At 35.6% G+C, this 27,043-nt stretch overlaps 4 protein-coding genes across 11 annotated transcripts; 3 read left to right on the top strand and 1 right to left on the bottom strand.

Moving 5' to 3' along the window:
• On the top strand, positions 613-5,404 carry LOC18786401 (E3 ubiquitin ligase BIG BROTHER). Of its 4 annotated transcripts, none has more exons than XM_020558078.1 (9): positions 613-851; positions 1,068-1,115; positions 1,577-1,755; positions 2,381-2,609; positions 2,918-2,952; positions 3,134-3,178; positions 4,023-4,150; positions 4,900-5,008; positions 5,121-5,404. In XM_020558078.1, exons 3-9 carry the CDS (start codon positions 1,615-1,617, stop codon positions 5,169-5,171), a joined length of 738 nt encoding a protein of 245 aa, XP_020413667.1. In that variant the 5' UTR covers positions 613-851; positions 1,068-1,115; positions 1,577-1,614; the 3' UTR covers positions 5,172-5,404. The 4 variants fall into 4 exon arrangements, with proteins under 4 accessions (XP_020413667.1, XP_020413668.1, XP_020413666.1 ...); XM_007218140.2 differs by having other exon boundaries at positions 614-791; XM_020558079.1 differs by lacking the exon at positions 3,134-3,178.
• Positions 8,634-12,150, top strand: LOC18785235. Of its 2 annotated transcripts, none has more exons than XM_020558075.1 (6): positions 8,634-9,128; positions 9,212-9,264; positions 9,585-9,643; positions 9,734-10,348; positions 10,748-10,922; positions 11,774-12,150. In XM_020558075.1, exons 1-6 carry the CDS (start codon positions 8,981-8,983, stop codon positions 11,927-11,929), a joined length of 1,206 nt encoding a protein of 401 aa, XP_020413664.1. In that variant the 5' UTR covers positions 8,634-8,980; the 3' UTR covers positions 11,930-12,150. The 2 variants fall into 2 exon arrangements, with proteins under 2 accessions (XP_020413664.1, XP_020413665.1); XM_020558076.1 differs by having other exon boundaries at positions 9,588-9,643.
• On the bottom strand, positions 13,451-14,102 carry LOC18787570. Its single transcript, XM_007218605.2, has one exon. It carries the CDS (start codon positions 13,966-13,968, stop codon positions 13,762-13,764), a length of 207 nt encoding a protein of 68 aa, XP_007218667.1. The 5' UTR covers positions 13,969-14,102; the 3' UTR covers positions 13,451-13,761.
• On the top strand, positions 16,645-25,685 carry LOC18785373 (telomerase reverse transcriptase). Of its 4 annotated transcripts, none has more exons than XM_020558417.1 (13): positions 16,646-17,129; positions 17,218-17,295; positions 17,407-17,472; positions 17,573-17,747; positions 18,407-18,810; positions 19,009-19,120; positions 19,667-19,808; positions 20,994-21,132; positions 21,300-22,529; positions 22,986-23,554; positions 23,845-24,117; positions 24,363-24,649; positions 25,249-25,685. In XM_020558417.1, exons 1-12 carry the CDS (start codon positions 16,827-16,829, stop codon positions 24,634-24,636), a joined length of 3,765 nt encoding a protein of 1,254 aa, XP_020414006.1. In that variant the 5' UTR covers positions 16,646-16,826; the 3' UTR covers positions 24,637-24,649; positions 25,249-25,685. The 4 variants fall into 4 exon arrangements, with proteins under 4 accessions (XP_020414004.1, XP_020414006.1, XP_020414005.1 ...); XM_020558418.1 differs by having other exon boundaries at positions 16,729-17,129; positions 17,573-17,741; XM_020558415.1 differs by having other exon boundaries at positions 16,645-17,129; positions 17,218-17,472.

The following is a 27,043-nucleotide window of genomic DNA, read 5'->3' on the forward strand; positions in this document are numbered from 1 at the left end:
CAATCACTCAATGCCAACCTCTGGTTTTTTTTTTTTCTTTTCTTTTTTCTTTTTGGTATATTCTAAGGTAAAAACACTTTCTTCTTTCTTTGTTTTCTTTTCCCCACTATCCAAACTAGTATAAACTTGGAAACTATCAATTTGTCCACAAGTAACGGCTCTTTTGAATGACTGATGAGGAGATAAATATTATTACTTTTATTTTCCATTTGTCACTTTGAGATTTGTAACATGTTAATAATGAACATAACAATTTTAAAGACAACAGAGGTCAAGTCTTTACATGACATTTCTCCTATAAATACCGAAAGAAGTCTCAAATTCGAATATCTAGACTCTCTCGATTGATTAAATAGAAATACTCAACTCGGTTAAGTGGTTTTTGTTAAGTGTGAATGATCATAATTACCATGTAAAATAAAACTGTGGGCAAGCATCATGGCCATGGCCGTCTAAAACAGCGACAATATAATATTAGTAGTATTATTTGTGAAATGAAATATCAAAATCTATAATCTATAGCTGCTCTGGAAAGTACATATAGGCTTCTGCTGCATAAAACAGAAAAGATAGATGGATTATAGAATAGATTGCACATAAATAAAACCCAAACGCAACAACAGCAACCAAACCAACACACACACTCTCTCTCTCTACGGATAATACACAACTACTTTAGAGAGAGAGAAGAAAAAGTCTCTCTCACACACAGTGACACAGGTACTCGCTCGCTGAGAGAGAAGAAAGAGACAGTAGTCTTCTGTGTGTCTCTTGTGTATGCAAAGCAAAGTGTAAACCAAAAGCCCCATTTCTACTCTCTCTCTCTTTCTCTCTGCTCCAACCTTATCAATGTATGTTCTCTCTCTCTCTCTCTCTCTCTCTGAGTTCAAGCATTTCGTTTTTTTGTTGTTAATTGTGTAATTGAACAAATTAAAGATGAGCTTATTATCTGTTTTTTTTTCTTCTTTCTTTCTGTTTCTTTATGAGTGCAATTTCTCTGGCTTCTCTAAGTTACTGATTCAGTCTCTTTTTTTTTTTCTTTTTTTTTTTTGCTGCGGTTATCTTAGATTTTTGTTTCGCTGCAAAATGAGAAGGGAGTATTTTGGCTGAATGAGGTACCGTTTCTTAACCAAAGCCTTCTCGTGCGTTTGGTTACCGAGAAAAACAAAACAAAAAGAAGGAAAATTTTATTTCTTCGAAGTATGGAAGCTTTGATTTCTTTGATTTTCGTGCAGTTTATTGGTAGCCAAACAAGAATACAAAATTAAGAGATGAAACGGGGCTTTAAATTCTGCTTCAGTCTTTCTGAGCATGTGCTTGTTTTGCCCTAAATTTGGCAAATTTCAAGAATATATGTTTTAACATTGTCACACATTTATTTTCCAATGCTGGAAAAAGAGATTTTTTAAATATTAATTTGTAGTTAGACAACTAAGTCCATGAGCATAATACTACACTATACACATACAACATACATACACAAATATAAATAAATTGTGAAAGTTTCTCTTGTTCTTTAAATTTGGATTTGTTTTTTGGTGAGCAAGTCTTGAAGGATTTCATTTCCGTTTTGTAGCTTGTTATGTGAATCTCAGTTTAATTAGTGGTGCCAAAATGAACGGGAATGGACAAATGGATGTGCATTACATAGATACCGACTTTCCTTACACGCCTACTGAAAGCTTCATGGACTTCTTTGGAGGTGTTACCCATGTACCGATGAACTATGGCCATGCCATGCCGATGCATGATCAGGCACGTTTGATTTATCCATTTGGGATCCGTACTTTTGTTATGAAAGTTATTCTGTGATGTCATGTTGTTTGCTGCCTCATTAGGTTGTTCATGCTTTTGGCAGTGGTTGGATAGTGTAAGGTTGTTTCAGATCCATCTTGCTTGTGAACTTGGGTAGTTTGTTTCCTTTGATGCATTTGTTTAGTCTTTCTATTTTACATGCATTAAATTGCTTGTTTTTCGATAAAAGGAAATTCTAAAATGATCAGTAATGGAGTTCATGGAATTTTTGTTTGTCTCACAAGTTAATGAGGTTGTCATGATCATTATCACTGTGAAGCAAGGCCAAGTCTGCTCATGTTTTTATCTGTAGTTTATAGTGCAAGATGTTGTTTCCTACAGCAATTAATTTTGAAACAACTGGGAAGATGATATGTTCTGACGTATATTACTTTTGTTCTATGTATATTTGGATTGTCAACTTTGAGTTTTCGCACAAATTTTCTGAATTATACAGAACACTATGAGTTGTATTCAAGATGTCACCGTAACGTTTTATCATTTTTCTGAGGGAAATACGGTATAATTTTGATGAACTGAAATTTTAGCTATGCTGAAGTGTTATTTTTATATTCTGTCTGTCCAGGAAACTGCATACTGGTCAATGAATATGCATTCATACAAATTTGGACCCTCTGGTCCGGGGAGTAATTCTTATTACGGTAATTATTATGAGGTAAATGATCATTTGCCCAGAATGGATGTCAGCAGGAGGACTTGGGAACACCCTTCAGTGATGAATTCAGAAGAGCCTGCAAACATTGATTCACATCCAGAAGAAGAAGATGCAGTCGCAGAAGCTGCACCTGAAGAATGTTAGTCAGAACTTACTTCTGCCTATTTGTATCCCACTTACTGTATGGACTGAAATAAATATTATGCTACCAGCCAATAGGAGTTGTGAAAGACCATTTTTCCTTGATATTCCACATGGCAGTTTTTGCTAGCTGTTAAAACCAAAAGTGCATTTTGTTGCAATTTATTTCTCCATGGATCTTCAATGTCCTTGTTTCATTTTACTTTTCATTGAAGCTTTACTTCATTCTTGTTTTCTGAAGTCATTTTTGACCAGTCATTGGAACACTTTATCTCTAACCATAAAGAAATTTATTTTTCTTTTTAGGCATTCAGAATCAGCAAAATACAAATACTTCTCAGGTATGGATCTTGCTTTGTGGTTTGTGCAGTTTCTTGTTTTCCTTCTGCTATATTACATATGGTCAGTTTTTATGCATATTTACTGTGCACTAAGTCCAGTACTAATTTGTTTTGGAATAAATGCACCTAGGTATTTTAAATTTGAATTCCTGCACTGTTTCTATGTTAAACATTTCTGCAGGTCGTATGGCAAGAGGATATTGATCCTGATAACATGACCTATGAGGTTTGTTATGTATACCTTATCACACTGTCCTGCATTGTTGCTATGGCATGCTTTTTTCAGATGAAGTATATCTTGTTGGAAGTTGAACTTCTTTACCTTTGTTTTTTTGGTCTACATCAGGAATATCAAGCATTAACACAAACCTGGGAAGTTGCACATTGCCCACCCTAAACTTTGTTCACCTGCTTCTTTCAAGTTATTAGTGTATAAAACTGGCTTTTCATGATTCTATAGATTCTGAAATCAAGGGGAACACTGTTTTCATTGTACGCAAACCACAAATATTGTGCATTAACAAGATTTTAACTGTAGGTACTTTAGAGGCTTCAGAAACTAGTATAATATGATAAACGTAAACAGGTGAATGAGTTCTTATCTTTTATGTCTCAATACCAAGGCTGGTGATATTTTGATATACATACCGTAGCAAATTATTGCAATATTCGATAAACTTCTGTATACCTTGGCAAGGGTATGAGACATATTGAGGTCACCTACTTTTTCTATATAGAAGCTTAATATACTTGGGGCAAGGTTTGTCATCGTCCTTTTGTGACATGCGGGTTTGAGGGTTTATTTTTGGAAACATAGACTGAAGTTCAATTACCTAAAATTTTAATAAAACGCTGGTTCATGAATGAAAGTTTGAAATCGATGGGGGTACTAAAGACAAGTGGGTTCCTTATAAACTTCAAGCGTATCTTGTATATTACCACCTCTTTTATTTATTTATTTTTAACCACAGGTCTGACAAGCGTATCTTGTATATTACCACCTCTTTTATTTATTTATTTTTATCTTTACATGAACGTTATCGATATGTTTTATGTTATGTTGGTTGCAGGAATTACTTGACTTGGGTGAGGCAGTTGGCACTCAAAGCCGAGGTCTTTCTGACGAACTTATTAGTTTGCTTCCAACGTCAAAATACAAGTGTGGAAGCTTCTTCTCAAGAAAGAAATCTGGAGAGAGGTAACATTCTAACTCTTGGTATCTGCCTACAAAAGTAAACCTAAATGCAGACCTTACCTTTTCATTGCCTTTCTTGTCCTCATCTCTGAAGTAAATGCAATTGCATCTATCTTTTTCATTTTTCCTCTCTAGACACTCTGGAATTACGACAAGTTTGGTAGGGTTGTATTGGTAAATCATTTTGTTATACTAACGCAGATATTTTGTCATAAAAGCTTACCTTACCAGAAATGACAAATTTTCCTGCTTGAACTCTATGTATTTGAAGGACTACTTGTGAAAGAGGCTAATCTATCTTATCATCATCATCATCATCATTAACAATGCACTTTAGAAGTCTATAGTGACTGGGAGTGACATTTCTCTTCAAGAGTTGTCTTAACAACCTCTAAAGAAGGACCCTCTTACCTTATCCTTAAAAAGATGTAAAATATCTGATGCTACTGTTTGGTTTTGGTGACTGTCTTAACACTGTTTTCACACAAAAAAAGAAAAAGAAAAAGAAAAAGGAAAAGAAAATAATATTGGCATAAAATTGCTGTGATAAAATGGACAAGTTTGTGCCCAAATTGGTCCCCTTTATTTGATAAGTCGTTCACTTTGTGTAGTAGAAGTTATTGAAAAGGTAGTGCTGATTGGTAAACATGCGGAAGAACATATTTTCCCTTATCGTTTAGCAGTTTCAGTTTCAGAAAACTTGAGAGAGAGATTTTGGCATCTGCCCATTAACACTAGTTTTGGAAAAGCAGGTGTGTGATTTGCCAGATGAGGTATAAAAGAGGAGATCGACAAATCAACTTGCCATGCAAACATGTTTACCATAGTGAATGCATCAGCAAATGGCTCGGTATCAACAAGGTTGGCTAATGCCTTAAAATCTAGCCTTTCAGAATTCAGAATGTTGCTATGTTCATTTTGTAATTCGACGGCTCTAAACTCACTCTCATTTCCTTTTGTTGTATTTGTTTAGGTATGCCCAGTTTGCAACCTCGAGGTTTCTGGTGAGGAATCAAGGCATTAAAGCATCAATCGGGAGAAAAGATTAGGCAAAACCAGTGCTCATTTTCAAGTTGAAAATTTATTTTCCTTAGAATTCGTTTTTTTGTCTTCTTATACATAGACTAGTTGAACTACGGTCTTCCCGTATTTTTTGTTCTGTCTTTTAACACGTTCTGCTGAAGTAGTAAAGAGAACAAACAAGCCATATAATTCAACGCCCTCTAAGTGAATATGAGATTCAGATTAGAAATGCCACCTTCCAGCTAGAATCCAACCACCAATCGCTATTATTTAAATATGTGAGGTTAAATAAGGCTTAGAATTATACCTCATTTGGGTTCATTTTGATCCTCTTGATCCATCAACATATTCACTTGGGCTTTTAGACAATTTTTTACTTTGCTCCACTTGGGCATTGGCTTGCAGACCTCAGTCTTCTTGAAATGACAGTCTAAGGCCCAGTAATTTTTTCTCCCACAAAGAAAGCATGGTTGATTTACTCAGTTAAGAAGTATAAGAAAACCGAAAGAAGATTTAGCTCAAACTATCACTGTAGGCAGCTACAATCTAACCTTTCAGCAAGCACATTTTCTTTACCTCTTTGCAGCAAATCCTCTTCAAGTCTTTGCAAGAGCACCTAGCCCAAGTTGCACATAATTTGATGTATGAAGTGAGTTGTGGTTTCACAAATTCATCTTTCTTAATCACAAATGATGATTAAGCTAGACAAATGAAACCAAGTGTTGTGTTATTAAACTAGAAGTGTTGAACTTGAAGCATATAGTTTAAATCAATGTTACAACAATGAAACATTTAGCCGAAATCAATGTGAATCTACTTGGAGGAATTTTATGTGTATGCAATCATACTTATACTCTCAAGTAATCAAGAATGGATGAAGCAATAAAAATAGTTTTTGAATGCTAAAATAATCCCAAGTTGATTAAAAAGGAACTCAATAAGTTGTTCACTCAATTAAGTTCTATAGCTTTGAATGGGTCGTTGAAAGCTCAAGGGTCAGTAAAATTGTTAGAAGAGATGAGGCTTTTTGGTATTGTGGAATGTACTAGGAACCTTTCTAGCACAAAGTGTAAGAAGTGCCTTCATGTTGCAGTAATTGAACTTATAGATCGTGGTTATCAAATGAAAGGGGGCATGCTATTTATTGGAGTTGTTACATTAGATTTGAATTGCACCCATTTTACTATAGTTTGTCGTAGGTAATAAACTATGGGGTTCATAAATGTTGGTTATATTAATAAGACAACAATTTCTATTCATGTTCCTATGTCTTATTTGTGGAGTAATACAAATTAAAATATGTTTATATCTATCTTTTTCTCTTTAATTTCAAGTATGGTACTTTGTAATGCACATCACGTCTTTGAACCTTAAGATCCTTTGAAAGGTTTTGTTTTTAGGTTATAGAATTTTCTTTAAAGTCTTATGTTGAATATCTAATGAATTTTTGATAAACCAGATGTCTAAATGAATCTCGTTTTCAAGAAAAACACAATATATCCTTCATATAGAAAGTTGTGGCCCTATAGACAGTGTTTATTTAGGATCTTAGCGAATGCGGTTACAGACATATCTACAAATATATATAGCCAACTCTTAGATTGATTTTTAGATTACTATTGACATGGGTCATTAAGTCAAATAGTATCTCCCACTATTTTTGGCAAATTCCACATCCCTCAAGATGAAATCTGAGAGTTTCGGTTAAAACTCTTAGTGGGATAGGAGGCTCTCTATTATCCGGATCATGACACCATAATAGATTATTGGGATTTCTCATATAGGAAAGAGAGAGCACGCTTGCCCATTCACATCATGAAGTGATTGCCCATTTCATTTGACCTCTAGCAAATGCAAACTTCTGAATGTTATCATGAAGCACCATTGTACTAGTTAATTCTTAGCCCGCCTTATTTGCCTTGTGTAAAATTTCAAAGATGACCTCATCTTAATAAAATATTGGTCATACTTGTTATTTACCATTGTAACATCATATGTATGAAATGAACCTCCTTTTAAGTGAGAGAGTCCTATGTTTTAGGCCCCTTATAACTGAGTACAAGCCTTTATGTATTGGTCACACTTAATTAGGAGTTTCACTATGGTGGAAGGCCAAGCAAAGACATCAAAATGCCTTTAATTTATCGACTTTATATTAGCATTTGATTGAGGGAGTTTTAGGTCACATTTATTTAATTTTTAAACAATTTAAAACATATTGTCCTAGGACAACTATTACTCCATAAAGCATATTAATAGTTATAGTATACTCCCACTATTTTGTTTCAAAAACCAAATCGATTTCATAAAAGGATTTTTATTTTGAAATTGGGATTATGTGTTACTATTAACGAAATGCTTTGCATTCCTCAAGTATGGTTATATAGTTGTCTATAGGCTCATGAATGATTATAGACTTATAATTTCGATCAACATCGAGTCAAGATGTTGAATCTTGGTCTAAGGTGGGTGATTGATTTTATTACACAGCTGAACTACTTTAAAACATTCAATGTTGGTGGGAGTTGGACCCAAGACTAGTCTTAGAATCCCTAACTAATCTTCTTTCTCATTTTGTTTCCTTCTTCGGGCCTCCATCTTCCTATTACATAACTAATTGAAATAGAAGACTCAAAGCCCAATTGGCCTTGAGGGAATTACAATTCAAGGGAGATAGAATTTACATCAGAGAATAAGAGAGGAGTGGAAAGGCTATAATGAGGAAATTAGAGTGAGGAGCTTATTTGAGGGATTCAATCCCACCATCAACAAATGTGAGGAAATCAATGGATTTAAACATTTTAAATGGTTTGATGGTGGGATTGAACCCCTCAAATAAGCTTCTCACTCTAAACTTCTCATTGTAGAAGCTCCCAGAGAAGAAAAGCATACAAGCCTTTATTTAATTTATAAGCCAATCACTAGTTACAACCCATCCATTCAATCAAACTCATTCATCTAATGAATAAAACGGCTCACATAGCTCAATTTGGTTTTGGGACCTTAAGTCCATAATTATCCTTAATTCAATCATGTAATCCAATTAAATAATAAAGGGAATACAACATTAAACAATTGAGACTTAGAACATATAGACCTATTTTAAATGGAACAAATAATTCAAATAAGAAATTGGTTGAAGTTTGATGATCAAATTTTGTTTGCAATTGACTGCACTTCTGGGTTTTGTGAAGAGGGAGAACATGTATCTTGTAATATAAACATTCATACATTTCACAAAGGAAAATTTACTTATGGAAATGAGAAATGTGATGTGAGATTTCTTTTTTTATGTTTGGTAATTTAATGAAAGTAACCAGAAAATATAATTTTATTTCCTTTATGAGGTTTGGTTTGTAGAAAAATTAAAAACAAAATTTATTTGGTTTTTAAATTATATCCCTAAATTAAAATGTGATTCCATCTAGCAACTCTTGTAAATCACAGGAAAATAAGCTAAAAGCCACGTGTAACTCCGAAAACCCAGCTGGTTGCGGAATCGAGCAGATCCAAGAATGGCAATCCCACCTGATCAAAGCAAAAACTAGATCCTCACTCAGCCAAAGCCACGACCCCAATAACAATTATTTAATTAATCTCCAACGGTCGAAAATTTAGTAGAACCCCTCGCCGACCCCACCAACGTTCACCATCTCCTGTAACGGTCACTTCTTCTTCCACTCTCCCCCCACTTCTCCTCCAAATCCAAACCCAAAACCCAAAACGTCAACACCTCTCTCTCTCTCTCTCTCTCTCTTGCAGTGTACAGCTCGCTTTGTTTCTGGGTCTTTGTGTCACTCTGTGTGTGATATGGAACCAGCAAAAATTGATTGGAAAAACTTAGAATGGAAATTTGTTGAGGATAAAGCCTATGAGCAAATAAACGCACCCAAGTGGTTCGATTTCTTGAACCCAGATCAAAACTCTGTGGACGACCAGGCCTGGTTCTGCAGACCCGGTAGCTTAAATCATTACAAATTTACTTCAATTCTTCTTCTCTATTTATACTAATTTTTATTGACCATTATTTTCTTGTTGCAGAATGCAAGCATCCAAAGACGGCTGAAGATTTTCTCAAATCATCACCTCCCAAGGTTCTTACTTTTACTGCCTTTCTTTCTTTTTGGTTGGTTTTATTATGAGGGTTTTGCTTTCTCGTTTTGTTGGTACTCTGTTTGGTTGCTAAGAATATGCGAGGAAAAAGAAAAATCAAGATTTTGATTCTTTGGCATACGTTTCTATGGGCCCAGAAAACACATATCCAGTTTCACTTTGCAGTTCCAACGACAGCATAAGATCCAATTTTCATTTTCCTCACATTTCATTTCAGAGCTACCAAGCAGAGATTTTGTATAAGTGCCTTTTATTTATTTCTTTCTGAAGGTTCCCAATTTCTTTGTTTGTTGATTTCCAGAAGGTTTCAAGCCCAGCTGTTGTTTCTGAAGTTCCTCCACTTGGTGATAAAATCCAGAGGTAACAAGAAAATCCCATGAACCCTTGTATTTCACAGTACAATATAATTCAACTTTCACAGAACTTAACTTATTTTCTTTCCTAATTTAGAGATGTGAAATTGAAGAGAAGAGGGCTCACTCAGTCTTCAATTTACCCGATTAATAATTCAAGAGTCAAGGAAGACAGCGAAAATCAGAATCCGAACCTATCAACTCCTCCAATTAACCAAGCAAAGGCCATGAAGGCAACCATCAAATCAAGCGCAGAGAAGAAGCAGCCAATTGAAAGCACACCGCAGAACAGTGAGGTGCTTCCGAGGCTGAGAAGCACGCTGTCAGCGAGAAATTTATTTGCAGGGCGAGATATTCTGAATCAGCTTACAGACTTCTGCAGCGAATTGAAGAGAATGGCGATGAGAGCGAGGGAGAAAGAGGATGTGGAGGGGTTGGATGTAAGGAAAAGCCTAGGGGGTTTGAAGGAAGAAGAGGTGGTGAAGAAGGAGTGTAATGGTGAGGTTTTGGGTGAGTTGAATGGGAGGCAAACTGAGAGGATGCCATTGCTTGAGGTGGGTAAAGGGAAAACCAGGAGGCAAACAGAGAGAATGCCATTCCTTGAGGTGGGTAAAGGGAAAACTCAGAGGCAAACAGAGAACATGCCATTGCTTGAGGTGAAAACTGAAGGAATGGAGGGGAGCATTATCAAGGAGAAGCAGAGGAGGAACAAGTAAGTTTATTCTTCCTCTATTTTCTGTCTTTTAGGGCATGATACTCCGTTTAGGAATAGGCGTCTCAGTCTGTCATTTTACCCCTTGTGATATTGCTAATTGTACTTTGTTATACAATTCATTTATACTAGTAGAGATGCACAAGGATTCTTCTTGTTATAACTTTTAGGCTGGAAGTTGACAAGTTGGCTGGTTATATGACGAGAACTGTCAGACTGATATGCAAAGATAACAATCCAATTACTGTACAAACTTGCTGGAAGTCATTGTATGATTAAACTTTCTGATGACATTGATCTTTCTAGGTGTCCTTGAATGCCATCGATATATGTTTTTTCCTAAACTTGCTCATTTGATGGTTGAAAGTATTGTTAACTTTTGATGACGACCTCATGCAGAAGAATTGACGAGACAGAGAACATCCCAATCTCTCTGAATTTAGAGAGTGTAAAGCGCAAAGGAGGGGAGAGCTTGCTGCAAATCCGAACCAACCCTCCCTCTCCTCAGTGCTTTTCTGCCCCGAGGCCCCCAAGCAAACTGACACCTTCACAAGCTTCCAAGTCCAAGCTGATGGTATGTAGTCCTTGTACTTCTTCATGTTATATTTTTGTTTTACCAAGATCAGTGGCATGAAGAATTAAACTATGGTTCTGATTCTTGCTCTAACAATGATTTACAAAAGTTGGTGGGGAAGGAAATATGAGGACTGAAAATTTACATCTAAGGGTTGTAAGTTAGTTGATGACAATCTCTTTTTATGGCAACAACAAAATGCTAAATGACCCGGTGAAGAAATAAAATAGCCCAACAAAACCTGAATAAAGCTAGTCCAAGTAATATATAAGCTTGCCCCTTGATCTAGTCAAGCCAATCTAACATGGACTGAGATATCCGTGTCTTCTTTTCTGCAAAAGCTTGGAAACTGATCCTTGAACGGGCACCATTTCAACTTTATAGCTTTGTGTTAATCAAAACCCTAGCTCTTTTTAGCATAGATATCTTAGTTGAAATGATGAAACTAAAATTTCAATCATGGACACTGGAACAGCACTTTAAAGCTCAGAAGATCCTCTTCCAGTTTATCATCATAAACTATGGTAGATATGAATATGATTTTGGCCATTACATTACGCCTGCATAATGATCCTCTTATATTTGCCCCTCACCCTGGCCTGTTTTGTTAATTTTGTGCATAACAAGAACAACTATGCTTCATATACTTGTAAATTCATGCATTACCTTATTAATTTACTGGTGATTTTTTAATTGATTTTTCCTATCACCTTCAGTATCGTATTTTGGATTTGACTTGATTTTCGGCTTGAACTAAGACCACTCATAGAGGAGACTTATGTGCTGGCTTAGTTATAAATCAAGCATTTTCTGTCAGTTTTCCTAATTGACTTTTTATATTGAATGAGCAGGAAAGGGGAATCCTTGCAGACGCAGAGCAAAACAATAAAGTGACCAAGGAGAATTCCACAGAGAAAGGGAAAACTGCTTGCATTGTTGATGGAAGAGAAGCAAGAACCATGGACGTTTTTTGGTTTCTAAAACCTTGCACAACGCTATCCAACTAAAAAGGGACAACATTGAGCAAGAATTTGACGCTCATTATTTCATTCTTTTCATTTTTCTTTGCTTTGTTACGATTCATTGATTCTTTTTCCATTATAGAGTATAGTTTCGGTTTGTTCTTGATTAATGTGGAGTTGATAAATAAAACTGTAATGTACTAACCACACAATAATTGTACTGGGCTCAGTCAGTTCCCATATGAATAAAATTTCAATTTTTACCATCGAGAGACCCGTTTCTGTTGAGTTTATGGATTTCATGTACCGTAGGCCTTCAGTTATGGCTACTTCTAATTTGATACCTGTATTTTATGGACATGTAGTTTATGGACTTGTAGAGGAGAAATTCTTTGGTCCGGCCGTGGACAATGTCAGCCGTTCATTCGCCCTCACGACCAAGTGGGGTTTTCATGTATTGGGCAGACCTGGATGTACCCTACTAGAGGGTCCACCTAGTTGTGAGAGTGGGTGAACGACTGAATTAATCTCACTGTCGGACCAAAAAATTTCTCCTTTACAAGAGGCTGCCCATGTATTGAATTCGTCTTAAAAGATTAACGAGGTTAGCAGTTGCCATGTAACTGTTTAGTGTAAGATATATAAAATTCATTGGTTCCAATCAAATAGGTCAAGTCAACGGTTACTTGACAATGAGTTACAATTCTTTAACATTTTATGTTATTTATAAAAATAAACATAAAAACAAAAACAAAAGGAGGAGAAGCCAATTTCAGATGGGAACCATAAACCAACAATGACAAACCGCCAAACCTTTGCCAACCTAATCCACATACAAATTAAAACAAAAAGACACCTCACAACCTTTTTTGTTTGTTTTGGCCTTGCCTGCAAACCTACAATTGGAGGTTACAAATGAGAACATTTATTTTGTATTCATCTGCCGCATTTTATACCTTTCATATCTATCTATTTATCTGTTAAATTCATTCTCATACTTACAGCCATTATTCTTCACTCTTTTTTTCTTTCTTCTTATATTATAATCAGAAGATTGGGTAAGATTACAGCTCAAAATCCCACATTAATTCTCAAACAAAACCATGAGCCATCACATATGTACCCTCATCCTCAACTTAATTCGTAAGGGTTTACAAAAGTCGAACTCTTATTGTAAATGTCGGCTAAGTATTTTTATCACTCGAGTTCTGGTCCAACCCTAAATGCAAGTGTCAGATAACATAAGTGACCACTGTTATATTTGTTACATGTTTTCTAAGATTATTTATACGTAATTAACTTGTAATTCAAGTGATTAAGAGCAGTTACTCATGTATTCGAGATCCTGTGTTCGAGTTCTTACTTCCCTAATTACAAGTACGAGCCAACCAACTAGCTCTTAGCCCTTATGATTTCTTTTTCTACTAATGTTGGAGCATGAACTAAGTTTGAATCTTTCCTTCCGTTTATAAACATAAAAATGAAAAACCATATATGCGAAGCTGCCCATGACAACTCAGATATAGACCCAAAAAACCCAGGTCGGAAAATCCAACCAACAACGAAAAAGAAAGCGATCAAAGCAATAAACATATCACCTCTGCAATGGCATGAAAACATATCTCACGAAATTACAAGACAAACTTTACAACATAAACAGATAATCCGGCTGGCAAAGTAACAACACCACCACAAACACCATAAACCAACTCTTCATCACACCTTATTTACCACAACAAAAAGAAAAATTCAAAAACAAAAACAAAAACAAAAGGCTAAAACAAGATTCAGAAGTTTGTTTGTGGGATGTAACCAATTACATGGTACCAAGTGAAATCCATTGAAAAGTCATGATGATCTATGATATATGTGTATATCTACCTTGTGCTGCAAAGTAAACAATCCAAGATCCTAACCCAAAGATGGCGTACACGTGGGTAGACCCTATTGGTGTATGATCTTGACTCGGATAAGAGATCCTCCATGGTCTCTACAAAGGGGTTTAGGCTTCTGAGTGGTGGAACGTACAGAGTCAGTGGCACTGCAGAGAAGGCCACTGTGAAGAACAGCTGCAACATGATCATCTACCAAAACTCCAAATTGGATCTTCAAGATGGGATTTTGATGGAAACCCAAATGAGTTTAAAGGGTGTTGAAGATTGATATGCAAAGAAGTATAAAGTTTGGATTTGGATTTGAAGAGAAGGAGAGGAGGAGGTTCTGGAAATTCAAAGAAGAAGGTAGAGAGAGAGAGAGAGTGAGAGAGATAGAAATGATGAATGTGTGAGTCTCTCGGTCTGACTGGTGGTTGGGGTTGTGGGGCTGACTTTGTTGTGTGAGTGTGAGTTTTTGGCTCCTTGAGGTTTCCAGCTCGCTGTCTCTGTGCGGCCCCTTAATTATTCCTTGGCCCGCGTTTATAGCAAGTCGAGAAAAATAACTATTTGCGTAATCTAGTTTTTTTTCTTTTCCTTTTGCCCTTTTTCTCTTTCTATTTACCAATAATTTTGATACATCTGACATGAGAATCCATATTTTTACTCTATACAATTTTTAATATCACAAATCTTTTATCCTAACGTAATCCTCACCATCGAGCTTCGGATACTAACAAACTAACAAATTTCAATAAATAAATTTTCAACAACATAGCTAATATGTCAAATAGCAAAAGCAACAAGCTCAAAAAAAGCAACAAAAGTTGATAAGAGGTGCACAAAAAACTACCAAACTCATATTACTAACATTAAGCGTCATTTTAAGCCAAACTTACAACTCAGAAATACTGTTTTTTTCTTGTCTCTCCTCAATCTGGGATGTTTTTGGACTCTTATAGAGGGTTTTCTTTGCGACTAGGGTTTATTTCTATTTTTAGTTTGATTATTCTAAGAAATTGATTAGCTTTATTTATGTATTTATTGACTAAGAAACATTCTATAATCTGTCTCTCAACTAACAAAAGAAAAAAAGAAAAAAAAGAAACATGGAGAGAAGCTCTTGCTTGTAAGTGCTATGTTAGGTTATGCCCCCAATAAGAGTGTGGGTTGTACCAGCCCACTTCCAATCCAGCCCCTCTGTAATTTTTTCCTTGTTTTTCAATGAATTTAATTTTCGACAAAATAGGAAGAAAAAATAAATAAATAAAAAGAAACACTTCGTGCAAATTTGAAAGCATAACACACGCACCTAATTAATTGGAGAGCAATTGGCTTTTGAAGTCGGTTTTGTGAATCTGGACGCAAGCAATTAAGCATAATATAAAAAAGGCTGCAATCTGAGGCATCCATGTGTCCTTTTGTGGTTCAAAGGCTAGAAATGCAAACTATTGGGAGACAATTGTCGTTTTATGGGCCGCGAAAGCAAATGCCTTTTGTTGGTAACAAAAAGCAAATGCCTTTCAAGGAAGCATCGACAATGCATTTCATACATATTCATATTTGGATAATATTCAAAATTCCCCATAAAGTGTTAGGGAGTTTACCATTTTTACTTCCGACAATACTAAATCAACATATGTTTCCTTTTAATATAAATGATATCGAGGAGATGGGATACGAGGGCAACATGAGAATCTCGAGTAAATTGAATTGAACTATTTTGATAACGTTTTGTTGGTTACAGTTGAGAAAATCATGATATGACATAGTTGGTATGGTTAATGATTTAGGTTCTAAACTGAACCTTACCCTCCCTGACCAATAACACTACTTACAAAAGAGTTCATTATACAATTGCCCTTATTTTTAAGAGATTGTTCAACTTTCGTTCTAGATTTTTTTTTTCATCGCAATTTGGTCTCTGGAATTGTAAAAATGTACTTAATAAGGACAACACTATAACTTGAAAATTGAGTCGTCTTAGCTTCTACCAACCAGAGAGAGATGAAAGACAGAGAGGGTTGGAGGTTGCGGGTATGGAATGAGATGGATTAGGGTTCTTAGGTGTTTCAAAAACCAAGATAACATTGAGACGACCACTCAGATCGAGACACCAAAAAAAAAAAAAAAAGAGACAAGAAGAAGGTTAAATCTTGTTATCTGGTAAGACAAGTTGCAATTGATTTTCTTATGTGAAAACCAATTTTTTCGATTCTCTGTTTTGGTTTGCTAAATAACGTACGACACCAAATCGAGTCACTTGATTCCAAATAAGATGAACTGAATCAAATTAAATGCGATTTCGCTTAAGTTGATTCAAGATTACACCTTTTAAATGTAATGACTAAGCCAAACTGCTCATACTAGTTTGGTTTGAATGGCTTTTGTTTGTGCAATTTTTTGCCCACCTTGAATCCAAAAAGAAAGAAAGGCTTTTTATCACAAATGATCCATGTGCTTAAGGTTACCCTTCACATATCAAAATGGTCTCTGCCGTTAGCTTCTGTCAAATATTCTGTTAAATTGCTGACATGACATATGTGGTGAGCTCACATATTCAATGATATGGAGCCATGTGTCTTTAAGTATACTAAAATATTTTTAAATTTAAAATATATTATATTATATTTAAAGCCACGTGGCTCTATATCATTGGATATGTGGGCTCCCCACATGTGCCACGTCAGTACTTCAACAAAATATTTGACACAAGTTAACAGCGGTGATCATTTTGATGTGTGGAGGATAACCTTACCATTAGTATCACAAAAAAGAGTTACAGAGAAACATGATAATTTCGCAAACGTCGGGAATCATTTGTGATAAAATCCCAAGAAAAGAGGGGAACTACGCTTGTAAAATTTAGTGGTTTGACCGAACCTAATCCGCGCTTTTTTAATGGAACTGCCCAGCAAAAAAACAATTGACCTGAAATGGCGCACTTTTATTACCCCTCTAAAATTCGTTAGATTTTCTCGTCTCTTCAGAGTCCAGTCCTGTCCATTGTGCCAACCAAGAAAAAAGTTCACTTTTCAGGCCTCCAATTTTCCTGCCCACTTTCCGAGAAAATGCGGAAGAAACGCTGCGTTCCGGAGGTCCTCCGCCGGTTATTCCATAACCGGCCGCGCACATTGGCCGACGCCATCACCTCCTTACTCCCTCCTCATTCCTCGTCGTCAGTCCCCGACGACTGTCGTTTTTGCAAGGGCCGCCGTTGCCTCAGCTGCAGCGGGCCCAACGGCATGTCGTTCATTCTCCGACCCCACGACCCTTCCGATTACCGCAACCTCCTCAACCACTGCTACGTCGTCTGGGAACGCGCCCCTACGCTTGCTCACTTTTCCCCCGACTCTCATTGGTCCCAAATTGAGGTACTCGTAGTCATACACATGAATATATATTTGGTTCCTTGTGTTGTTTTTGTTTGTTTGTGTAAAAATTGCGTTTTACTGTGTTCAGATTGTGAGAGCGGTGATTGAAGTGATGATGCTTGAGCAACCTCTGTCTTCCAATGTGATATGTACTGGTTATGATAAGGTAAATACGTTTTCTTTTTTTTTTTATCTATATTTTGAATTTATGGAATTTCATTATAGACATACAGAATATAATGTTTGTTTTTTTCTTTTTATTGTTTGTATTTGGCAGTGTAATCAGTCAAGCCCCATTGTGGAGCTTCTAAATTCTTCGGCTTGGTGTCTTCTATTAGAAAGGGTATGTTAGTGTTACACATTGATTACTTGTGCTTAATGATGCAATTTAGTTTTACGTTCGGATTTTGAAATTCAATTATGGTGAAAATTTTGTATGGCAGGTTGGGGATGGTATTATGGTTTATTTACTAAGGAATGCGTCTATATTTTTGCCAATTCAGCGTAAGAAACATGAGCAGGTCACAGGTCTTCCTATCAGTAACTTATGTCCGAAGAAGTTGAAGCCTGCACCGCAGGCACTACATCAACAGTCATTGCAAAATCCATGTGGTAATCGTGAGTTTATAATGTAATGTACTGTGTTTTGAAGTAATCAGAAGACGTATACATATCTTCTATTATCTTGAGAAAATCATGATTCATATACGTGCAGTCGCGCTTTGTGTTTAGGGGATAAAAGGATCAAATTTTTTAGCATTTCATTGTGTTTTGAGCATGTATATGTGGCAATTCCTTTTCTCTTGATCAATGCAGGGGATTGGATTGTTCCATTTTTCAAGTGATATATTGGGTACTAGACATATTAAACGGTTAGCGCAGGAAGTCAATAGATTATACAATTCTAGACACACAAGGAATAGAGAATATAAGATAAATATCTGTTCTTCAGAGATGCGAAATATGGCTAGAATAGTAAATAACATGCTAATCCTTTAACATGTTACTAATTGATCATGGTTCTTAGTTATGCCCTCACCATAGTTGCAGGATTTAGGGAATTTACAATGCCTGATCTTTCTTGGTCTGCTCTTACTCAGTGTGTTTCTACGTCCATGTTGATTTATAATGTGTTTTCATGGAGCCACTTCTTTTCTTATGATCTCTCCAGGTCTCTGATTTATGATTTTTAAGCTTTTTGTTCTTCTTATGTTGTTTTACTTGCTTATATCTAGAATTACCTCTTAACGGATGATTGAACTGCAACTTTATCTCAGGACCCCGGAAAAAGAGGGAAAGAGATGATAACATACAGTCAATGTTGAAGAGACAGCAGCTTGGTAGTTCTTTCAGCACTGATGAAACATTCAGTTCTGTTACCTGCAGTGATAGTGGATTTGATAGGAATAAGCATGGACATACTGAAGCAGCTATGGAAACAACCAGCACTGTTAGCGATGGCGATGAGGGTAATTTAAATCATGAACTTCAACAGAGTTCAGAAAGGCTTAAGAAGCGTAAAAGACCATTTAGATGGCAGCGCTGCAGGAAGCGCAGACAATTAACTTCTCAAGAAACCAGCGTTAAGGGTCCTTTCACAACAGTTCTTGCTGACAAAGAGAGCTTACCTGGCAGGCTTTCTTGTTGCTTGAAACCGAGCTCAGGTCTTCATGATACAAAGGTGCTTTGACAAATCCTCCAATTTTCTTACTCAAAATTTGTGTAAAATGTCTGAATCCCGCCTCTCTGGAGGGGCTCCTCAATACCGTTTGATTGGAAAAAAAGGTCTGAAATGTTGGAGGCTTACAGACTTTAGTAAGTTTCTTTTCTGTTTATTTGCCGTCCATGTGTACTTTACTCAAGTGTTTTTATATGGCAGTGCTCTTGTTTGGGGTTCCAAGTTCCACAAAAGGTTGCCAAAGGGGCTGAAATAGACAGAAAATCCATGTTCTTTAACTTGGAACGCTCATTATCAGTTTTCCCCAAAAGACGTATCCTTTTGTACTAGTTTTGGTGTGTGGTATATATCTGTACGTGTACATACATACATACTTACTAGAAAGATGTACAGTTCCAGTCTCTTGATTACCATTGACCATAAGAATCCATGGTGACCATATGTTGGATTAAATTCCAATGGTTGGCATTAATTCTAGGATTTGAAGAAACTATTGGATTTTGACCTAATGATTGGTAACCTTGGATTTTCAAGGTCGATAGTGACCAAGTGATCAAAATCTATATGTTTATATTCTTTGCATTTTATTTTGTTTATTTATGCATTGTTGTCCATTTTAAATATACCTTACCATCTCAGCATATATTTATCTCAACAATTTACTTTTCATGCATAATTCCCTGGAAAATGATGATTATGTATGCTGCCATCTTGTTCTTTTCTTTTCCTATTATAATATATTCCCCAAGAATCTTAGGTTTCTTTTGGCAGTACACTTATACGTTCCTGCTGCCTTTTTTGTGTATTATTATTATCTTTTTCAAACGATATTGAATGCATTGTCCTTAATGATCTTCAGATGTGCTGAATTCTGTAAAGCCCAATTCTGTCGGTGCAGAGTCTCTTGTTAAGTGTATTTTTGGCATGTCGGACATAGAAAGTGCTCTGTCCAAGATATGTCCTCATGGAAGTGGTCCTTGTCTCATGGGTTCTGCATGCCTGTAAGCTGCTCATTATTCTTGATAACAGTTTGGAGTTACAACATAATCTTTAATTTTATGCTGTTCAGGAATAATGGTTTGTATTTTTAATTTTGGTGGTGCCTTATGGTTTTGGCTTCAATTTCAGTGGTACCGGACTATCTGTTGTAGTTGTTTTATAAGGAATGCGTAGATGGTAGCTTTTAGTTACTAGCCAGTATGAGTCTAATGGCTAAGGACCTGTTTGGTTCACAGATTAGTGACTTGGGAATGGGTATGAGATTCCCTTCCCATGTTTAGCAAGCATATTCATAGGAATGTCATATCTGCTGCGTGGTTATCAACTTATCAACTTCCCATGAAACAGGGAACGTGAAACCCTTTGACCTCCTTGGATTTGCTTTTCCCTTGCTTTGGAAATGGATCTATTTCATTTTCTTGTGACTGAATTGCCCCCATTATAAACTAAAAATACAACTTTTGGCTTTAAAAATGATTGGCATTTCTTCCTTTTTAATAAGGGTATTATTGGAAATCTGAACAAATTTTAATTCCTATTTCTGCACAAACGAAACATGGGAATGGGAATAAAAGGTATTCCCTGGTTTTTGTTTCGCAGAATTTTTAAACACTGGAATGGAAGTCTTTCATTCCATGCCCCTGGAATGTGCATTCATTCTGAGGTGCAGTATTCATATTTTCTTGTTATTTTAACATGATAAGGTATGCCTTTCAGTAGGAGAGTTATTTGAGAAAACCTGTTTCTTGTTTTTACCGTTTAGCTGTCTCAATAAAATGATAGTCATCGGTCAATGAAATAATATTTGATGTGCCTTCATTGGCTTTTATCAAATTGATGAGACCAGATTTTGGATAAATATGTTGATGATGATTATTGGTTGCAGTTGTTTCTGGTTTGTAACTTGGAGCACAAAAACCTGATATATTATGTTGACTATGAGGAAATGACTATTTGGATTGCTGATTTTAGGCCTACAACCTTTGTTTTTAAGTAGTTTTGTATTATGAGTTTTTGGATTTCTGTTCTCTGTGTGTGGGAGAACTTGTTTAGATCATTATGGTCATCTTAGGCTTGTAATCTTTGTTTTTAAGCCATTTATAATGTCTTTCCTATCAAATTTCTTGTGTGTGTGTGTGTGTGGTCTTCCTGTCCATGAACGTTAATTGCCTGCTTATGTTTTACAGGCATCACTCACTTGTGAAGTCGCTTAAAATTCTCATACGCAGAGCTCGGCATTGCCATCATTTGAGATTATTGGAGAAGCATTGTTTTATTACATCTCCAAATCCGAATGCTATTAAAAATTCTGGTTGCATCTTTGAGGTCAGCATTCTATTTTGATATTTTGTGAGATGTATGATGGTAGTGTACGAGGCATGAAGTTGGCTTACTAAGTGCTTTTAGTTTTGACATTTTATATTTCTTGTTTTATGTTTTGTGATACTTTCACCATTCTTATAAGAAGGTAACATGATTTTGACTCTCATCAGGGAGAAAGGCGGGGTAACAGTGTACTGAAGAAATCTCAGTGTTGTACTACTGATTCTTGCAATGGTTCTCCAGCAGCCATTGATTCTCATTCTGAGGCAATTAAGTCTTACTGCTTGAAAAGTCAGGTGGTGTCCTTTGTATGGGCTGTTTGTAGGAGTATTATTCCACCAGATTTGCTAGGAACTCCTTCTAACTGGAGAATGTTGAGAAGAAATATTTCCAAGTTCATTTGTCTTAGAAGATTTGAAAAATTTTCTTTAAAGCAATGTATGCATAAATTGAAAACATCTAGGTTCCCATTTTTATCAGATAAACAGTATTTCTGCTGCATGAATAATCAGGCACCAAAAGGCGTAGATGGAAAAAGTTCAGAAATTAATAAAGGATCCACTAAATTGAATGATGCCGCACATCTTGTAAAACAAAAAGTCTTAGAAAGCTGGATTTATTGGTTATTTTCATCTATAATTGTTCCTTTGTTGCAAGCCAACTTCTATGTCACTGAGAGTGAGAATGGGAAGCAAGATTTATATTACTATCAAAAGTCAGTGTGGGAGAAAGTGAAGAATAAGACTGTTACTTGCATGAAAGCTCAGAACTATCATTACTTGGATACTGCAACAACTAGAAGGATTATAAGAAAAAGATTATTTGGTTTTTCAAAGCTCCGGATTTGTCCAAAAGAATATGGAGTGAGGTTGCTAGCAAATTTAAAAGCATCATCAAGAATGCCAAGGCAAGAGTTCTATTTGGGAGATCGGTCCGGTGGAAGACTAGGAAGAACAAAAATGCATCAGAGAAGGGTCAGATTTGAACATTTTAAGTCAGTGAATCGTGTTCTTCGTGATACACATGCTGTTTTAAAATCTATACGATTCAAGGAGCCAGAGAAGTTAGGTTCATCAGTGTTTGATTACAATGATGTCTACAGAAAGTTGTGCCCTTTTGTAATTGGTTTGAAGAATGGATCGGCAATGATGCCTGATGTATTTATTGTTGTTTCTGATGTGTCAAAAGCCTTTGATTCTGTTGACCAGGATAAGCTGCTTTGTGTAATGAAAGATGTCCTAAGAACAGATGAATACTTTCTCAAACATGCTTATGAAGTTCTTTGCACAAAGAAATCTTTGTGGGTTCATGAGAAGCCTATATTAGTGGATCAAAATACCAGCTCGAGATTTAAATCTTCTGTCGTACACCGATCATTGCACAGTGTCCTTGTTAATCAGGTAATTTTGGGTATTCTCGAAAAAGTGTCTGGCATTGTTTTGTAAACTAATTTTATATCTTTTCAATATGTCACTATTTATTCTGTTTTTTTTGTGTTAATTTATGTAGTTTTTTTACTTTGTATATTCATGAACTTACTATCCCCAAGCCATCCCAGAAAAATAAACTGCTTGATATCAATGAAGTAATAATTGTAACTGAAGAAAAAATAGTATTCAAAACACTATAATCGAACATAGGATTGAGATGGTACTAGTTTGTCAAATTTACTACTGGAAAATTTGATTTTTCGTAACTTTATATCTGCTACTGTGAAGGTCTCGTTTAGGTTGATCATGGGGAAGGGGATGGAGATTTGTGTAGTTGCTTAAAATTTGTTCAGCATCTTGATGGATTCTGATTCCTTTCTTGTTCTTTTTAGCTTTAGCTGATAGTTTTGTTTTTTCAATGCTTAGGAGTGTAGCAGGTCTGTGAAGAAGCAGGAGCTATTTTTTAATCTAAATCAACATGTGAAACGCAATGTTCTGCAGTTGGATAAGAAGTTTTATTTGCAAGGTGTAGGCATTCCTCAAGGAAGTGTTTTGTCTTCTTTGCTTTGCTCATTATACTATGGACATCTGGACAGGAATGTGATCTTTCCATTTCTTGAAAAAACTTGGGAACCTGCGAGAGTAGATTTATCAAGTGAACATAATTTTGAAGACGCTTCTGCTGCACAGAGTGGTAGTGAGGATAAAATTGGTTTGTCCTCTAGTCATTTTCTAGTAAGATTTATTGATGACTTTCTTTTCATTTCAACTTCAAAGAAGCAGGCTTCTAGCTTCTACTCCAGGTTGCAAAGAGGATTTCGGGATTACAACTGCTTCATGAATGAGAAAAAGTTTGGCGTAAATTTTAATATTCGACAGATGCCTGGGCCGCCATCAAACAGGGTATACCTTGGTGAAGATGGCATATCATTCCTTCGATATTGTGGTTTGCTTATCAATTCTTGCACTCTCGAAGTTCAGGCAGACTACACAAAGTTAATTCCCTTATATGATTAATTTTATATTTCATAACTTATTAGGACTAATAACAATTATATTTATTGTTTTATGCATGCACTGCCGAAGAGGTTATAAATTTATCATGTCTACAGTCTACCAAAGCAATGTCTGTTTTAAATTACCCATTTTTCCTGGATGATAATTATCTGTTGCATGTTTGTAATGTTTGTGGCCTTTTGTAACGGTAACACTATGATCAAGTGTGTCAAAACAATATCATTCCTGGTCTAAGTTTTTTGAGTATCTTGTTTCATCTGTTTATCAGGTATTTGAGCAACCATTTAAGTTCAACTCTTACTGTCAGCTGGCAAGGCCAACCTAGTCGTCATTTGAAGGAAAAATTGTGTGACTATATGAGACCTAAATGTCATCCAATATTCTTTGATTCCAACATTAATTCAGCATCTGTTGTGAGATTAAATATCTACCAAGCGTTCTTGTTATGTGCAATGAAGTTCCATTGTTATGTTCGCGACTTATCAAACATATGGAAACTTTGCAATAGATCCTATGCTAACATGATCAAGAGATCTTTGGGGTATGCTTCTGTTACTTTGTCTTTTATCTTTTCTAAGTCTTTCAACAATAATAAGCAGTCTTTCCACATGGAAGTTAGTTGAGCTTTAATAATTGACTAAGATCTTGATATACTTAAAGCTAGCTACAACTGGTTTTCCTTACGAGGTATCTCATTCAATCAGTTATCCAAAATGTTGAGTATAACAAGATTTCTTACATCCTCTTTTTGGAGGAGTTATGATCTTTTTGTTGCATTGATTTTAGGTACATGTATGTGCTCATAAAGAGAAGGATGCGTTCTGTGTATAATGGTTCTGACTTCCAACCAATACTTCAATTGGAAAAGGGAGAAGTTGAGTGGCTTGGTTTATTTGCTTATATCCAAGTACTGAAGAGAAAGCAATCACGGCATAAGGAGTTGCTCTCCTTATTGACGTCTAAGTTGTTGAGTCATAAAATAACGGGGTCTGTGTCTTCTCAACTAAGTTATGCTGTTGATAGATCACATTCCTCTCTAATGTGGAAGATCAAGTATTAGAAGATTCTTAGAGGTATGTACATATTGCATGAGTAAACCATCCTAATTTCGTTCGATCATCATCGTCATGGTCTTATCAACTACATTAATGTTCGATTGTCTTGTTTTTTAAAAGGTATTGGGTGTAGACTAATATTGCTAGTGTTTGTTATATCCTCTACAAGTTGTCTCTGGTATTAAAACTATACTATCATGAATTATTTTGGTAGATACAAAATATACATATATTATTCTGTGATGCTATGTCATACCATTCTTTTTTTTTTTTTTTTTTTTTTAAAAGTTCAAATGCTTATTGGATTCAAACATTCTATAGATCCTCTACAACTGCTATGTATAGTTAGCATAATCATGCTAGTCACCTGTGCAGGTAAAATTTGTTAAGGTGATTTACATACATTCTATGTCTTGTTTTACAAACTGGGGTTTGTCTTTTCTTTAATTCTATTAACAAGATTTCTGTTATTTTTTAATGTGAGGTTTAATTTTTTCCTTAACTCTTTCAATTTTGCTTTGCTTTAAACATTTAAAGTGCAGCTTTCATTTTGTATACCTTCTTCTCAATTGTAAATTTTCATTTCTTTCTTCTCTATCTCCCTATTTCGATTACAGTGTAGTGTTGCTTGAACAAGGAGGCCGTGAAAGTGGAGAAAGCACGATGTATCTGACGGTGAACTCTACAAGACCGATGCTACATGACCACATTCAATTCTTAGTGGTCAGAGTTGTTTGTCTCTCACATATGATGGGAGGATGTGGTCACCAATGTGGTACAATTCACATTCGGCAATGTGGTATAGTTAGGTTTAGTGAATTGCAAATTCAGCTTTCAAATGTCGATTTGCCAAGTCGTTTATGTTTTTTTTATCATCTTTTCTATGCTATTCTTTTCCCTACTAAAGCGAGCATTTGGGAAAGACTTTTGTGCAGTACGAAGATTGTCCAAATTCTTGTGTTTTGTTTTGCATGTGGAACAGCACGTACCTCAATTGTAAACAATTTCAGCTTCAGCTTGTCCGATTTGTATACCAAGCAAACAAAGTAAACCACGTACTGGGCCTAAATCATTGTGCATTTACTCTTACATTTTACTCAAGAGTGGTTATCTAGTGAGAACGCTTATGTGCGAACTTTATACGAGAATCATATCTAGCCATCCAAATTATCTGAACAGTTAAAGAGAAAAAGCAAGCTTATGGTAAAAACGGATAGGTTGCAATTCCTCTTAGCTCAAGTGTCAAGTCGTGCTTGTTTCAAAAAAACGCACCTTTCTTCTTCCTGACAATGGCGCCATACTTCACAGTTGCGCCTTTCTTGTCAATAAATTTATGAATTTATGAATTAATCCTAAACACCCAAAATACCTACTAGACATAAATTTTTGTATTTCTCTTGTCGCAGAAACTCCTTGGTGTACATTTGAAAATCTGAGAAGGTACGTTTCTCTCGAATTCCCTCTCTTTCATTCATATTAAAGTTTGCATGTTATATTGCATTCACTTAATGTTTAAATAATGTTTAGGATTTTAGGGCATTGATTTTCTGGGTAAGAATAGTTTGTCTCTGGTGTAGGATTTTAGGTTTTGATTTTCTGGGTAAGAGTAGTCTGTCTCTGTAGTAGTTGTGTTTGCAAAAATATAAATTGGCTTCAGTTGCTTTTTTGTGTAGTGTTTTCTAGTTTCTAGTAATTTGTTGAAGCATAATAACTAATTTTTAAAGTTTTTCTGCGAATATTCTTTAATTTTTTCAAAAGTTGGGTTGTTTTTTTATCGCAATTTTTTATGGTAATTTGTTGAAGTGTAGATTCACAGCTGTTGGTTGTTCCTTTTTTTTTTTTTTTTGCATTGTGCTTGCTTGTTGTCTTTTCTTAAAATTCCAGGAACCTTCATGTGTTGGTCATTGTAATCCTGCTTTGCCCATCTAGTGGTGTGAGTGTATGGCATCATTTTAGGGATTTAATAGGGTTTGGAAAACAAATAATAAGTACCATTAGAAGTAGAACGCAAAAGAGAAAATTGAATCTTAACTGTGAATATGAGATGATTTGGGATGCACAAGGATCAATTATGTATCTTAATGTATTGAAAATAGTGTTGGTAGGTATCAGTTCTGTATGTGAATGTGTTGAAAATAGTGTTTGTAGGTGAAAATTATGTATCTTAATGAGTTAAAAATAGTGTATCAGTTTTGCATCTTAATATGTTGAAAATAGTATTAGTAGGTATCCATTATGTATCTGAATGTGTTGAAAATAGTGTTTGTAGGTATTAATTATGTATGTTTGCCCTTCCACAGTATATGACATACACAACATCATCTATGGTGATACTACTCTCTGCTATGTTTGTAGCCAGCACAATTCCAGAATACAAGTAGAATTTTACAGCACTCTATACAAATAAAAAAT

Source organism: Prunus persica, chromosome G2, assembly GCF_000346465.2.
Source record: "Prunus persica cultivar Lovell chromosome G2, Prunus_persica_NCBIv2, whole genome shotgun sequence".
Taxonomy (NCBI): Eukaryota; Viridiplantae; Streptophyta; class Magnoliopsida; order Rosales; family Rosaceae; genus Prunus; species Prunus persica.